Raw genomic sequence first — 17,250 nt, forward strand, 5'->3', positions numbered from 1 at the left:
CTTTAGCATAGTTAGTTAACACATTTGTTATCGGCCCATGTGTTTACTGCTACAGAGAATTAATAAATCTTTGGTTTATTTGCACAACGTCGCCTCTCTGCCGTCTTTTATCACGCTTGCTAATGCTAAGTTAACTTTACCAGCAGATCTGTATGAGGTACAAACTGAGGCTACAGTTAGCAGTGTGCTGATGCTTGGTGGTATTTCTTAATCTTTTCTGTGAAACTAATGTGCATTTAATAAACATTCGTACATTATTAGCGTTATATTTTTAGGGGAAAATGCGAGTGAAAATACTTGCACCGTAGACCCATGCCTTCAGTGGACGCACTTCCACCATTGTTTGCTGCTTTGTCTTCATTCAGTGTCCGGCCATCTCGCGAGATCTCTCGCCATGACCTCAGGTGCTAAATGCTGATCTTGCGAGACTACCTGGGTTGATAGTACTGCAGGCTGCTGCAGTCTGCTACCGGCTGTACAAAACGTCCACGGAGGAAAATAGTTATAGTAAAAGATCGATTTTTTTAATTAATGAATTGATATTGTGCCATTTAAAGGAAAATCGATTAAATCGATTTTTTCAACCCAGCTCTATACGGTACTGAAAAAAACAAACAGGTACCGACGTATTTTTTGCATGTTGACATCGAGTTTGTACTGAAGTAGCAACTGACGGGGGCAGTATACGTGCGTCATTTGACATTTTGGAGATTTCTGTAGGAATGGCATTTTTCAGTGATACAATGGTGAGCACATTTGTTCTGGAAACTGCTGAGACACACCTTTATTGTCAATGTACCTAAAAAAGAAAAAAAAAAAAGAAAGAAAAAAAAGCCAAACATCTCTGAATGCTCAAGGTCGTCAGTGGCACAAGTCGACACCCCCCGGGAGGAGTCGACAAGTCGTGTGTTTTTTCCCTCTTCTCTCTCTGTGTGTGCTCGTGTACGGAATGCAATCACTGCCTCTGATTACGCTGATACTTTATCCTTGACGGCATACTATAAAAAGCCCAATCTGGACCCTTCATTATTTAGCAACTTTAGGCCCATTTCTAAATTGCCTTTTATTTCAAAGATCTTAGAAAAAGTCGTTGCTAACCAACTAGTCCCTGCCCTAAATAAGCATTGTATTTATGACAAATTTCAATCTGGTTACCATCAGCAGCATTCCACTGAGACCGCACTTCTTAGAGTGTCTAATGACATCATGATGGCCTCTGACACTGGTAAATGTACCATCCTAATGCTGCTTGACTTTAGCGCAGCCTTCGATACTGTGGATCACCACATCCTGTTAGATAGGCTCAGTAACTGTGTTGGCATTTCAGGCAGTGCCCTTGACTGGTTTGCCTCCTACCTCTCTGGTAGAAGTTTCTCTGTAGCATCTGGTCTTTTTATGTCCGAGTCCGTCCCCCTTTCTTGTGGGGTACCTCAGGGCTCAGTGTTGGGTCCAATTTTGTTTGCTCTATGCTACCTCTTGGAAACATTATCAACAGGTTTGAGGGTGTATCTTATCATATGTACGCAGATGATATTCAGCTGTATTTTTCCTTTAATCCTGACAGGACTGACAGTCTGAATGTACTGCATGACTACAATTGTTTGTCTACAATTAATGACTGGATGGTCAACAATTTCCTCCAGCTTAACGCTGCTAAGACCGAGGTCCTTATTGTCGCTCCTGACTGTACTGCTTCTAGGGTGGCGAGCTGTATTGGGTCCCTGAATTCAAATATCCGCTCTAACCTGAGAAATCTTTTAGTTTTGACCAGGCCATGCACTTCGATAAACACATTCACATGTTGACCCGTACATGCTTTTTCCACCTTAAAAACATTGCAAAACTGAGATCTGTTATATCACATGCTGAACTAGAAATGATCATTCACGCCTTTGTGTCATCACGTCTGGATTACTGCAACTCTCTTTTCATGTGTCTCAGTAAAACTCATGTAGATCGCCTCCAACTGGTGCAGAATGCCGTTGCAAGGCTGTTCACCAAATCACCCAAAAACTGCCACATTACTCCTGTCCTGGCCTCCCTACACTGGCTTCCTGTCAGCTTTAGGATCCAGTTCAAAATCCTTGTTTTAACATTCAGAGCCCTTCATGATCAGGCACCTGAGTATCTGTCTGACCTGCTGCATGAATATATTCCCAGTAGGACACTTAGGTCGGCCGATCACGGCCTGTTGGCAGTTCCTCGCACTAGGCTTAGAACTAAGAAGCATCTTAAAACCTATCTGTATAGGCAGGCATTTTTTAACTTGTCTTAAGTGATTTAGTTTTGCAACAACTGTTTCACTTTTGTGTCTCTGTATGTGACCTGTATGTTTGTATGTATGTATTCTTGTTTGTATTTTAATCCTGTGAAGCACTTTGTGACTCCTCTCTGTGAAAAGTGCTATACAAATAAATTTTACTTACTTACTTACTATAAGCGGAGCAGACTCCGCGAGGAATGTCCGCAGTCGTTCGGGCTTTCATAGTCAAGCGCACTTCCGCGTTGTAGTTTCCTGTAAAAATGTCCGTGAAAAATCCCTGCGATGTGAAAAATACATGCCGAGCAGTCACTGGTGCGCGGAGCAGAGTCCGCACGGTCGAAAAAAAATCTGAGCTTTGCGCACACAGGGCTTGCAGATGTCCGCTTTGAGTCCGTGTGGACCTCCGCAGAGTCCGTTCCTCGTACGTTCCGCCCGAGTATGTTCGGGCCTTGACAGACACACATCACATGTGTGGAGATACTTCACTTTCCTCCGCCGTGTCAATGTGATGACGTCATCAAAAGACTTGTTGACTCGACTTTATTGACAGATAAGTCAACCTGAAAAAAATTAAAGTCGTTAATGCCCTAGAGGTCACTATACGTCATTTTATACAGTGACATCAATATCAACGAAATGGTCTCACCACAGTGAAATGGCAACTATGGGGGCTTACATCATCCACAGTCTCCGTCTCAGCTTTCCGGCCAGACTCAACTTACACAATTCCAAGACTGCTAAGGGAGCCCAGTGTACAGAAATAGGTATTTAAATATAATAGGCAAAATAACACATTAATACTGCATGCAAAAACTACATGGTATTGGCATAAAGTGGGCATGTCTGTAAAGAGGAGACTCATAGATACCAATGGAACCCATTTTCATTCAGATATCTTGAGGTTAAAGTTTAAGGGACCACTGTGAAAATGGCTGTGCTGTTTTTTTCTTGTCAATATTTAGCCTAAATTTGGAGCTTTATTTAGCTTTCTTCATGAGATGATAACATGACACGGTTGGTATCATTCTATTCATTAGGTGTTCTAGTTTCATATTATAGCAGTCATCACTTTAAAACTCAGTCTGTGCCTATTAAAGACGGGTATATGGACCTGGATTGCTGGTGGCCCAGCTGGTCTCAGAGGGTTAACACAGATTACAGATTCGAACAATTTTCAGGGGAAAGAAGCAAAAGATACTAATTTGTCATTCTGTTGCAGTCATTACTTTTTGACCAGTGTTTAGAATGTGAGCAGTCACCTGTGACATTTTTCTTCCTAGCTGGACAAGTCCCAGCTGAAGCCAGGCACAAGAGTGGCTTTGGACATGACCACACTCACTATAATGAGGTAAGCTGAATCTAATTGGACACTTGTTTATGCCCAGCACTGACGGCATAATTATGGTCTGCGTCTTGGTATATGTCCTTCAACATATGGCATTCAGGCAATGTCTTTCTGTAGGTTTACAAAGGACAGATTAACAATCAACACAAGAGTTGGGCAGTATCCAAATTTGGTTACCGTTAAACCTTCCCCACATTTTCCCGGAGTATATGGTATTACCGTGACTAATTAAAAATCACTTTGAAGGGCTCAGAGGGAGTCGCCAAAATGTCGGCTTGCGCCTATACTGTTCAGAAACACAATAGCAAACATTACATAGGCCTAAGAATACTGAAAAGTAACAACAAAACATGTTTAACATTAACAACCTTTATTAATAAATATTTAAAGAAGTGCAAATGCAGCAGTCAACCAAACAGAATGAAATAACAACAAATTGTCTGTGGGCTACAGTCCACTTCCAGTACAGTAATCGACACAAATCATTAAATTAAAATGATTGATGTGGCTCAGAGGTAGAGCAGGTCGTCCACCAATCAAAAGATCAGTGGTTCGATCCTGGGCTCCTCCAGGCTGCATGTCGAAGTATCCTTGAGCAAGATACTGAACCCCAAATTGCTCCCGATGGCTGTTCCATCGGTGTGTGAGTGTGTTAAAACTGAGTAGCAGGTGGCACCTTGTATGGTAGCCTCGGCCACCAGTATATGAATGTGTGTGTGAATGGGTGAACGTGACTCGTAGTGTAAAAAGCGCTTTGAGTGGTCACTAGCTGACTAGAAAGGCGCTATACAAATGCAGGTCCATTTACAGCCCTATAGCATCCAGTACTCATAGGCTTATCAAATAATAAAAAAGTAACAATAAACAACAAAGGCAGTAACGAAAACGTGTGCTATATACCGCAACGAGTACTGTCTGTTGGTTTATTTTTCTAATCTATCAACATAAATTAAATAATTTAAAAGCACAGCTCTACAGCATCCAGTACTAGGGCATATCGAATAAGAAAAACAGAACAATAAATAACAAGGCATAACCGAAAATGGGCATATATAATCCTATCCTGAGAACGCAACGGGAAATACTGTTCGCTGGTTTATTTTTAGAGCGTACCTGTTTGAGAAGTTCAACCTCTCCAAGTCCAAACTGTTTTGTCCACAGAACAGGCTACTCCTCATTGAAAATGAAATAAATACAAAGTATAATGATAACTATAGCAGCATACTATGCTTCAAAACTATTCAAGTTTTTTTTGCCAGGAAGAAACAGCATGTTTAGTACTTTTTCCGGCTGGAGCAGGGCACGTAGTGGATTGACAACTATGGCCGCGGTGCTGGCTGGTTCGGGTTGCGCTTCTCCCTCCTTCACTCTGATGGCCACTGCAGAAGTTGTGAAATTATGTTTTTCTTTTTGGGACAAACTCGCTTGATGCGCGGCTTGCCATCTTTTCTTCTTTCTCACGTCCGAGCTGTGATGTGACGATGTCACATCCAAAAACTTTTATCAAATGTCATCTCCCGACAACAGTTAAGGGCAGTTATAAGAGAAACATTATAACCTACTATTCGTTTTAAATTGTAATAGTATTAAGTAGAAGCTGGACAAACACTCATTATTTAGGCATTAAATAAATTATATTTAATATTGTACTAGTCCATACCCATTGGTAGCTTTGTCACCTTCTACCTATGCCAATCCTCAATGCCTATGTGCAGTTTCACATAGATTGACCACGTCAGTGAGTAGAAAAACGTGGGACAGACAGAATGACACACTGACAGTTTCCGTGATTATGTACAGCATACCATACCATGACTTAGTCATTCCAAAAATTAGAAGAAAACAAAAACAACATTCAGCCACAGCCGAGGGAGCCACAGCAATCGGTCTCATTTTAGCCATTTTTAAGCATTTTTCTGTTGTTACAGCGCCACTCAGTTGCCATTTAGAGATAAATTTCTCCAGGCACCCTGTTCTATATATCTACCAAGTCTAGTAAAAATCGATATGGCGGTTAGGCCTAGATAAGAAATTAGCTCTCTAGTGCCCCCATTTTGTTTGATCAGGTCAATAATGGAGGGGTCCCCTCAGATTATGTGTGGTCATATGCCTACAAAGTTGCATGGTGATCGGTTTATGTGATCACCACACAACTTTGTAGCGTGGTGATCGGTTTATGTGATGAGCCACGCCCTTCGCAATATTCATTGCCTTATAGAAGCTCTGTTTTAGTAAGTTTTCCAACTTTTGCCAAGAGGGAACTTTAGATATTGGTCCCTAGATTATGTTCACCGAGTTTCATGCAGATCGGTCAAACTTCCTAGGAAGAGATCGATTTTGTGTTTTTCAAAAAATTCAAAATGGCGGAACATCTATATAACTGGAAGTTATGGGTTCTTGAGGCAATTTTGTTCCTCATGAGGAGAGGCATCTCTGTGCAAAGTTTCATGTCTCTACAACATACGGGGCATGAGATATGCCCATTCAAAGTTTGCATTTCAATCGGTTGCTATAGCGCCCCCCTTTGGCCAATTGATGTAATATTGCTCCATTCGCATCCTCCCATGACCCTCTACCACTGTGCCAAATTTCACATGGATTGACCAAGTCAGTCAGGAGAAAAATGTGGAACAGAGACACAGACAGACACACCCACAGACAGAGTTTTTGTCATTATATAGTAAGATCAGGCCCCTATAGGCCTATATATGCAGCAGATTTCTTTAATGATGGTAATGAAACTGATACCGTTGCTATTTTTAGATACCGTGGGATACCTTATTACCGTATTAATGCCCAACCCTTATCAACACCACATGTTTTTTTATCACAGCAAGATGTGCCACCGGAATCAGTTTTTGAGAACATGGGGTTGAAGCATCTGCTCAGACTGCTCCTGCTATGATTATCCTTCATGCGAGTCAGGGTTTCCCTCCAGTAAAATGGTTTAGCTGATGTAGTAAGCCATCCAGATCATGGGACATTTTTCTCTCGTCATCTATTTATTAGAAGATGGCCTCGACACACTCATGTCATCGATGGCTTACTGTGTGAAACACTGACACTACTTCTTTTTTTCCCCTGACGGAAATGGTTATATTCATTCATATTTTATGATTAATAATAGTGAGGTGGCCCACCACAAATACTACAGTTATAAGCCAACAGCGTCTTATCAGAGTGTAGGTTGCTTATTAAGCATTTGCAAATGTTTGTGTCTGGTGTTAACAATTCTGAAAACATCAAGCAGTGACTCCATGAATGCAGTATGTGCAAAATCATGAGTTTTGTGTAGGCCTGTCACGATAACAAATTTTGCTGGGCGATTAATTGCGTCAGAAATTATTATGATAAGCGTTAATATTGCGTAATATTGTGCTTTTTAAGACCATTTTTATTATTGTTGTAATTTTGCTGTTTTTAGACCATTTTTTAAACTTATATAATGATAATAAAGGCATAAGGATGCAAGTACACCCTTTTAAAGAGCAATAAACATTTATTTAACAAGAATATTTAGAAATGCAGAAAAGAAAATTTAAATATCCGAAATAACACGTAAAAATATCGAAATAAATGAATACAAAAAAATAGACTCTCATTCTCTCACTCTCAGGTGTGCAGTTAAGTTGGTCATATTCGCTCTTTTTGTTGAGATGGTTTTAGAACAAACCCGGCATACCGGCTCGTCCAAATTACTGGGCTCCCCTCTGTCATTTGGTTTAAATCCAAAACACTCCCACACAGGGGCCGTGGCATTTGATTTAGGAACAAGTTCTGTGTCTCTCTTACGCTCAACTCTGTTTTTTTTTCTCCACCTCGTCTCCCCCTCACGAAGATCACACTGTGTGTAGCCCATAGCCCCGCCTCCCACACAGAGACAAAGACACTTGATGACAAGAGCTTTCCCTCCGTTCATTACGCTAATGAACCAAATCACCTGGCTGCCAGACGATGCACTGCAGTGAACACTCTTGTCGTCCAGTCTCTTTGGTGGAGAGAGATGAGGAAAACAAACACGCATAAATATAGCAGTTAATCGCGGCCGGAAAAGTTACCGTCTCCCTTTTAATTTACCATGAAATTAACCGACTTATCGCTTATCGCGACAGGCCTAGTTTTGTGTACTGTTATGCTTCTCAAGCTATAAATGTGCCACAAAAGCTGAAAGTGCACAGTGGTTTGTGAAAGTCAAGCCGGTGATGGGTGTGTGCTCGGCATGTGTTTTCTGTTCTCCCACAGGTACCTGCCCAGAGAGGTGGACCCTCTGGTGTACAACATGTCCCATGAGGACCCTGGTAGTGTATCCTACTCTGAGATTGGGGGCTTATCTGAACAGATCCGTGAGCTGAGAGAGGTACAACAAAGCTGCAACAATAAAATCACACAAGACAACTCTTCAGTTTAGCTGATGTTGCTCATATTCCTATCTGCATGATTTGCTCTATGTGTTGTAGTTTAGCACAGGTTCCCAAAGGTCTTTTATGAGATCACAGTTGTGTAGTTGGGCTTTCTGTTTAAGATGAGAAAAGACCTGAGACCAGATGATATATTTTGACTGTATTTTCTGTCCATTGAGTCTAAAACAATGCTGCTGTTATTTGGTGGCAGGTGATTGAGCTGCCTCTGACCAACCCTGAGCTCTTTCAGAGAGTGGGGATCATCCCCCCTAAAGGCTGCCTGCTCTATGGGCCTCCAGGTCAGTAGTTCACTGAAAATACACCTGTCTTCATAAGGCCATAAATCAGTAGCATCCATGTACACACGTTGAAGGTTGTACACATTCTGCGTTTGTAGTGCCCTCAAATTTATTGTTTTTAATGTAGATGGGTGGCAGCCGCAGTTGGGGTGAGCACACGTTTCAGAGCACCTGTTTTTCAGGCGTGCTGGCTGCGCCCAGAGATAAACAGAGTTCAACTTCTGGAACACAGCAACTTCCAAAGGGGCGGCTGTGGCTTAGAGGCAGGGTGGGTCATCCTCCAATTGGAAAATCAATGATTCAGTCTTTGAGGAAGATACTGAACCCCAAATTGCTCCTGATGGCTGTTCCATCGGTGTGTGCGTGTGTCAAAAAACTGAGAAGCAGGTGGCACCTTGTGTGGTAGCTTCAGCCACCAGTGTATAAATGCGTGTGTGTGAATGGTAAGGTTGGGTCGGTATGAGGGAGAAAAAAAAAAAAAGGTCCGGTTTTTGTAAAAAAAAAAAAGGCATCAAGTCGGTAATACCGGATTTTCGCCACTTGGGGGCGCTATTGACTCATTTAAAATAAAAAACAACCTTAGGACAACAGAGTGACAGTAACAAGTTGTTTCTTTTATTCCTTACAAATAAATTTTGCAGCTTACGCCGGATTTCCACTGGATGCGTGTCCGTTGCGGAACAGCAGCGCTGGTTATCCGCTGCGTGCTCCGCCGTCCGTCAATACCCACCGGCTGCGTTTGCTGTGTGGAGCGGTGCAGCTCCGCCAGAGACATCTCGGTGCACTGCCATGATTAATATCTCCTCGTCCATGGTGTTCATGGGGTGAAATGACGTCTGAAAACCTCTGACCTGTTGACTTCAGGCCTGCCTCTGCCCATTATGTAGTTTTCAAGGTGTAGTGCAGGGAAATATGATCCGCCGTGAACACTGTGTATTTTATTTTGAAAATTAACCGGATGTTTTATTGTGTTTCTGTGCACGACTTCCTGCCCCGCACAATCTGCTCTGTGCTGAATTGCTGCGTTGTGCTCCGGCATCCGGCAAAAATAGAAGTCCTGCGTATTTGTTGCGGAGGGCTCCGGAGTGCCAGAGCTGTGACGGAGCCGGAACGCAGTACAGCCGCAGCCAGTGGAAACATACACATTGACTAGAATTGAATCCTATCGGTTCCGCTACCGTGCCGGAGCGGAGACACAACCAACACGCATCTGGGGGAAATAGGCCGTAACTGAATCAGTGCAAACAAGGGTTGCCTCCTTTGTCTGGCTCAAAGCCAAAGTGTTGCCAGAGTGGCGCATTCTTTGATTTCTTTGAGACTAAATTGTCCGCCATTATCGACTCCCCGTCACTATTATCCGCCATTATCGACTCCCCGTCACTATTAAACAAACTCCAGGCTACAGTAGAGGCCTCAGCACATTCGCACTCGCACCCCCTAGCTCAGTCCCCGTCCCACCCCCCACCCCCCTCTCTCTCCTGCTCACTGTGCGCTTGGCGAAGAGACTGACACAGGTGCCCGCAGACTTGGGCGTACTATAAGCAGAGAGGACTCCGTGTAAAAATGTCCGTGAAAAATCCCCGCGATGTGAAAAACACATGCCGAACAGTCTTTTGTGTGACACTGGTGCGCGGAGCGGAGTCCGCGTGGTTGTGCTTTGCGTTAGGGCTGTCAAAATTGCTGATGCAAGGATGCAAGGATACAAGGTAACATAACTACTTGTAGGTANGGCTGCGCCGCGCCGCACAGCTCCGTGGCCGCTCCCACCTCCCACTCGCAAAGAGGACAGCTGCGGTGGTGTTTTTTTTTCTCCATAATCGAATATCAATTTTCACATTCGAAGGTCCATTTTTTTTTTTCAAATTCGAATTTAAATTCGAATTTAGAATATTCGTTGACAGCCCTACTTTGCGCGCACAGGGCTTGCGGACCTCTGCGGAGCGGACCTCTGCGGAGTCCGCTCCGCGTACGTTCCGCCCCAGTATGCGGTCCGGTCAGCCTCAAAAAAAAAAAAAAAAAACCCTGGTCCAAGACGGAGTACCAAACCGAATTGGTATTACTGAGAACCGACCCAACCCTAGTGAATGGGTGAATGTGACTGGAGTGTGAAAAGTGCTTTGAGTGGTCGAATGACTAGATGGGTGCTATGCAAGTGCAGGTCCAGCGTACACCGCATGCCATGTGACGAGGACCCACCTATAACAGCCCACAGATATGTTTCCCTTCTTCTGCAAATTTCAGTCTGTGGTAAATATGAAGAAGAAGTTAATCGTTATAGTGCAGGGCTACCAGAGCTTTACATCTGTCTAGTCCTGCACGATTTGATAAAAATTATCGCGATATCTCAATATCGTGATTTGTGATTACAATATAATTTAAAAAAATGGTATCATTAGTTTTCTTGCTTGATTCATTGTTTCCCCTACATTACATTAGGGGAGCCCTGACCTGACATAGTTATTGTTATGGGCAGTGTAAATAAACATCAACAGACTGAGCACAGTCAAACACACTGCTCGCACAGCAACGCAGCACGGCACTGTACGTAGAGCGGAGCGAGCCTGTGTTGCGTTCAGGCGTTGTCACGTAAATGACAAATTCTAGCACGCCATAGCACAACACAGCAGCATGTCAAGTGAGCCGAAACTGAGCAAAATCAATGCTCAATTTTTCATTTGTTATTATATAGTTTTATTATGGAGTCCGTGATTTCCCCGTGACACTTACAGATGTTTGCGTAACTGTGCTTGGATGTTGTTTTATGAGGCTCTGGCGGCTTTCAGTTGTCTCTGTCTTTAACGTTACACGGCTTGGCTTTCTCTCGCATGCTTTCTTCTTACTTTTCTCTCTGCTGTCTCAAGTGTTTATATAGACAGATCGTGTTGCCGCGGGACATGGCGACTTTAACTTTTAAGCTTTTACACAGCACGTCTTTCTGTTCAACGTCACCGTACCTGAATCCAAAGTATTGCCATAAAATAGACAAATCAGCCTTTTCTTGGTCGTGCTCATGCTCTTCTTCAGCGTTTGTGTTGGTCACTGCTGCATGCACGGGACAAACTCCACACACTGCAGGAGAGGTAGTCACATTCACAGGCACACACCTTAACATTTATTTACATTAAATCGCAAATCGCAGCCTTTTATGCGGTTATGTAATCGCACAGCCTGACATCGTGATTGCGATTAGATTAATCGTGCAGCACTACATCTTACCCACAAACAGCACCGGGAAGATGATCAGCTCTACACCCAAAATTTCAAGTAAATAGGCTATGATACAGTTCTTGTTAAGGTCGCTTGGAAACCTTAGACACAACCTGCCACTGCGCTCTTGAAAGCAACAACAGGCACAGAAACGGTTACACCCAGTGCTGGCATTTAAAGACGCAGCATGTGTACAGCCCCTTTAGACATCATTGGGTTGGCTGTAGTTCACGACATAGAACGTTCATCCACCTATCGGGAAGGTTGGTGGTTTGATCCCTGGCTCTGTGAGTGTACATGTGAATGTTGATCTGAGTAGCAGGTGGCACCTTTGTATGGTAGCCTCGGCCACCTGTGTGTGTGTGTGTGTGTGTGTGTGTGTGTGTGTGTGTGTGTGAATGGTACTTGTGAATGCTCAGGCTAAGTGGTTGCTAAGACCAGAGAAGCACTATAGAAATGCAGCCCATTTACCATCACATTTGAGAACAAAAACATATTTGTTCAGGTAGGGAGGTATTTCTGAGACACCACTACATTTATTTTAATGTGTAAGGTTCATGTTATCTCATTGAATTTGAAATTCAATGAGAATTGCAAATATCATGTTACAAGTACAGTTGTGGACCTGTATGTTGTTTTGATGAGAGATTCCTTCTATCAAAGGTACTGGGAAGACTCTTCTTGCCAGAGCAGTAGCCAGTCAGCTAGACTGTAACTTCCTGAAGGTGAGTGTCATCACCAGTGTCAGGGCGCACTGCCACACTGCAGTGCAATGCAGTGCAGTCAGTCAGTCAGTCAGTCAGTCAGTCAGTCAGTGTGTGTGTGTGTGTGTGTGTGTGTGTGTGTGTGTGTGTGTTGAAGGTGGTGTCCAGCTCCATTGTGGACAAATACATCGGTGAGAGTGCCAGGCTCATCAGAGAGATGTTCAACTATGCCAGGGACCACCAGCCTTGCATCATCTTTATGGATGAGATTGATGCCATTGGTAAGTGACACTGATGATCTGCTTTGGATTATGTTTTTCCTAGGGCTGTATTAGTATTTCTGTTTAATAATTTTTAAAGCAAGCTCGTATGCATTTTCTCATCTACTATGCATAGAGCTGCAATTCATATGTCATTTTCATCTGATAAAAGGGGAGCAAAAGGCTATAGATTTTATCTGCTGCCGGGTTGAAGAAGTGTGTGAGGCATCCATGTTTTAGAACTTGCAGCTTCTTTGCAGCAACTTCCATAACTGAATTTGATTTACATTGTCTACTGTCATGGCTACATGTCAATGTAGTGATTACTTCTGACTTGCCAAAAAATACATGTAATGACTTTTATTAAATTCCTTCAAAATATTCACTACATGTGTTGTATGGGTCTGGACAGACATGGGTGAAAACCGCAACTTGACTGTTTGGCAGAGGTATTGAACTGTGAGGCACTAATTCTAGTTCATTAAGGATGAGCTCCACATCAGTGCAGTGGTTCAGATCATCCTCTCAGGGCTTAAATACTTGGAACGTGTTCTAAATTGTCACTGTAAATTTTCTGTCATGTTTGTGTATTGTTCTCTGTAGGCGGCCGTCGTTTCTCTGAGGGAACGTCTGCTGATAGAGAGATCCAGAGGACTTTGATGGAGGTAACTAAGTCACTAAAATGTCTCAAAACACAGTTGTGGTGCAAAACACACAATTGACCTTAAACTAATTAAACTAAGCACAAAAAATAAGGATATTTGTGTTTGGTAGATTATTTCTTTGTTGTAACAATGCTTCTTGGCAATAAATCTTATACCATTGGAAAGCCTGTTTATTTGCCTTTTTAAATGGTGCCACATTTATAAGGAACCCATGAAAAATGTTCTCTGCCAATGCCAAACAGCTTTTTTTTGCTGTTGCTATTGACTCTTGTTTTGAGCTTCTGGTACCCCCAGGTGCCTGGTTGGCACCTGATTAGGCCCGTTTCCACTGAAGAAGTTCCTGGTACTATTTGGGGGGCAGGAACTACTACAGGAACCTCCTCTCGCTCGGCCCTCTCAACCGCCGTGTCTCCACTGAGAGAGCGGAGTAGGAGGAAGGTTCCTGTAAAGTTACCAGGCTCTGGATGTGACGTAATCGTTGCGCGACCATTTTGACCAAGGCAACGTAGGGACGTAGTTAGCTGTTAGCCGTGTCTGTATTAACTCATTAACTCAAAAACTCAGTAAACGGTCCGTGAAAAAAGTTTCATGTCATAAAATTCATATTCATTCATAAAAAGTTTCACGTTGTATCCGACAACGGGAGGCTTTTAACAGATGACGTCTTGATGTTAGCTTTGCTGCTGCTGTTAGCTTTCCCTGTCAGCTGCAGCCACTACTGATGCTTTCTAGACATCATGATTTCCCAAAACTGAATAAATACCACACATAGCAACACAACACTGCTTTGCTAGCTCAATCATGTTGTAACTAAGATATCTGCTGGAAAAAATATTTTTTTCACGGACCGTATATTGAGTTAATGAGTTAATACAGACACCGCTAACAGACCCAGCTAATCTACGATAACCATAGTAATTACAAAACGTCACATCCCGCCTTGAGTATATCCAGTCAGCACCAAGTAATCCCCAAGTCCCAGCCAGGAGTCTCTCTGGGCCGTTCGGAGTACCTACTCTGAGGCAGTGTCTTGTTTAGCCCCTGTAAAAGTTCCGGAACTCTGTCCTTCGGGGGTGGTTCCTGCGGTGGAGACACGCACCAACGGCCCTGGCCCCATAAAATTACCCCGAAGTTCCTGCGGTGGAAACGGGCCTATTGTCAGCACCTGTGAGCTTGGGCTTTGCTACAGTGGTCAGTTGGTATCTGCTCCAAGAATCGGCATGTCACGTTTGACTGGTCTGGATAGTGCCCATGCGATAGGGCAACTTCAAGCTGGTGTTCTGCAAAACCAAGTTGCGGGATTATTTGGAGTGAGCCCTAGTGCCATTTCCAAGTTTCATGTAACGGTGGATGTCAGAGACAGGCTGCGAAGTGGGTGTCCCAAGAAGACGGCATCCCACAAGAAGGCCGTTTGCTCATCCTGTCAGCAGTTAGGTACCGTAGGCAGTCTTCTACAGATTTGCAGTCAAGGTTTGCAGGGCGATATGGCTGACGGCTCTCTGCCCAGACAATACAGAACAGACTGCAAGAAGTCAATCTCCGGTCTCATAGGGCTGCCAGGAGGCCTGCCATGACTGCCCTTCACCATCAGGCCTGTTTTTGCTGGTGTCTGCAACACGTGCACTGGAACCTGAATATGTGGAGGAATGTTATGTTCAGTGATGAGTCCAGATTCTGTCTACAGCAGTTGGATCGTAGGGTTAAAGTTTGGAGAAGACATGGAGAACGCTTTGCTGATTCCTGCACAGTAATATCTATTGGTGGAGCCAGTGTGATAGTGTGGGGCAGCATCTCCCTCACTGAAAAAACAAGGCATGTCATCATTGGAGGCAATCTCTATCTCAGAGAGATATCGAGATGAAATTTTGCAACCATTGGAAATCCCACATCTTCACAGTCTGGGACCGAACTCTATCCTCCAAGATGACAATGCTTGCCCCCACAGAGAGGGGTTAATCAGAGACTATCCCCAGAATTTGGGAGTGGAGAGGTTGGAATGGCTTGCCAGCAGTCCTGACCTCAACCCCATTGAACACTTGTGGGATCAGCTTGGGCGTGCTGTTCCTGCCAGAGTGACCAACACAACCACGTTGGCTTACTTGCGACAAATGCTGGTTGAAGAATGTGATGCCATCCCACAGCAGTGTGTGGCCAGGCTGGTGACCAACATGAGGAGGGGGTGCCAGGCTGTTGTGGCTGTGTATGGTTCTTCCACACGCTACTGAGGCTCCTGTTTGTTAAATGAATAAATTGTTAAATTGCCAATATGTCTTGTTTCTTCAGACTTCAACCATCCAATCCTCCAAACAAGAGTCAAAAGCAAAAAAAAAAAACTGTTTGGCAGTGGCAGAGAAGATTTGGCAAATTTTTCATGGGCGCAGCCCACGGCTCTGCTGCTCATCCCACAAATGCATGTTCCGTACAAATGTGGTACCATTTGCCAGGGACAGGGATCAGTTGTCGTATTGTGATGTCAGAAATATGATCTATTTTATGGACGTTTTAGATTTGTTTCCAGTGGGTTATCGAGTTTATATTGTGACTTTGCTGTTTTTATATTAGTGTTGCTGCTCCAGAAACATTTAGTTGTAAAATATTCAGTTACATTTCTGCTCTGAATTATTTTTATTTTTTTTAATAATTCATTGTTAAATTTACAGTATTAGTTCTTTGAGAATCTCTTTCACATTCTAGAAAAAAATTGTATTGTATCTGAAATATCGCCAGTCAAATTGGAACCTTGGAACAGATTCAGGAAATCAGTGGCAATAACCAGCCCTAGTCCAGGATCAGACCCACGGGCACTGCGGCACGCTGGCTGAATTTTAGTTGCTACAGGGTGCTAACTGAAGGTTCGTGCCCCCCTCCCCTGGTTGGCTACCACCACAAATAGAACATAATTCTGAGGGAAATACTGTTCAACATTACTCCTAAAGTTATTTTTAGAATGGATGTTTTTGTTCACAGATAACTAGACTCACAAGTCAGTCTTTAGACGCTTTGCTTAACTAAAGACTGATGTCTTTCTCCCTGATTTTGTGTTTAGATGGGCGGATATAATTTCAGAGTTTAAAAAAACTCCCTACGTTGCAGAACCAATAGTAAATCCGCAGGGCGGTCCTTTGGTGGCTCGCTGAACTCTTGTGCTCGTAAACATAGTCCGACTACGTTAAAAGTTTTAAACAAAGTCGCTGTAAGTCCTTCATTTCCACAATCTTGTGGACTGAGCACACATTTGATAAAACGGAGTTCAATCTCTCGGCATCCATTTTCAAGCTCTCTGTGTGTTTGCTTCCTTGCAGACGAGAAAAGGGGGAGGGCGTGTCCTTTTAAAAAATGCAGGAGGCGTTGCTTTGTTGCCGGCCATTTTCTCCGGTGTGTTAAACACACTTTAGAAAGGAGTGTCCCCAGACTATCAGAAGGCGGAGATCTCTGATTGTCTGGTGGCGAGACGAACGGATAACAGTCCTGGACTACTCCATGATTGAATTTGCCACATAACGTTAGCTGGAGTAGCTTTATTGGTAGTTGGTTCGTCTAATGCTAACGGTAAGTAGGCAAGTTAACCTTTATATTAGTTGTAGCTATTTTATCAGAATGAAATGATGTAATAGCTACTTTTACACTGCCTGTTCAAGGTGGGAATATTGCGCCGTTATGTCACCTTGCCGTGCTGTGTATAAAGTACGATCGCGGGATGGGGGGGGGGCAGAGTGGTCTCGTCTTTAATCTGCCACGGAAGTAGTTAAAACGCTGAAATGGTGTCTGTATAAACAGGAGTGTTGGGGACGGGATCATGGGCAGCACAGGTGTGAAGTTTTGACAATGTGGTATGTGTGCAACCCATTGCGGGAGATTTAAAAAGTAGCTGTTAGCAATTAACTCAAAGGAGAAGAATAGTGGCCATAAGTGTTAGCAAATTGCAGGGTTCAACGTTAAGGGTTTTTTTCACTTGCCCGGTCGGCAAGTTGGTCAGAGATCTACTTGCCCGAAGTCAGTTTTTACTTGCCCTATAAAAATTGTTTAATTTAAGCGGCTATCACATAACAAAGACTGCAGTTATTTTTATGTTATGTAATCTTTATTCACACTGTATTTATTAATTAA

General features: G+C 43.3%; 1 protein-coding gene across 1 annotated transcript in view; it reads left to right on the forward strand.

Annotated features, from left to right (window-relative positions):
* The window catches only part of psmc6 (proteasome 26S subunit, ATPase 6), a 35,133-nt gene that overhangs the window by 13,828 nt on the left and 4,055 nt on the right, over positions 1-17,250 (forward strand). Inside the window, exons 5-10 of the mRNA XM_050058865.1 lie at positions 3,544-3,611; positions 7,851-7,965; positions 8,220-8,307; positions 12,178-12,239; positions 12,376-12,499; positions 13,082-13,143. Coding sequence (XP_049914822.1) covers positions 3,544-3,611; positions 7,851-7,965; positions 8,220-8,307; positions 12,178-12,239; positions 12,376-12,499; positions 13,082-13,143 — 519 coding nt within the window. The remainder of the gene's footprint in view (positions 1-3,543; positions 3,612-7,850; positions 7,966-8,219; positions 8,308-12,177; positions 12,240-12,375; positions 12,500-13,081; positions 13,144-17,250) is intronic.

The sequence above is a fragment of the Epinephelus moara genome, chromosome 12 (assembly GCF_006386435.1).
Source record: "Epinephelus moara isolate mb chromosome 12, YSFRI_EMoa_1.0, whole genome shotgun sequence".
NCBI classification, from domain to species: domain Eukaryota; kingdom Metazoa; phylum Chordata; class Actinopteri; order Perciformes; family Serranidae; genus Epinephelus; species Epinephelus moara.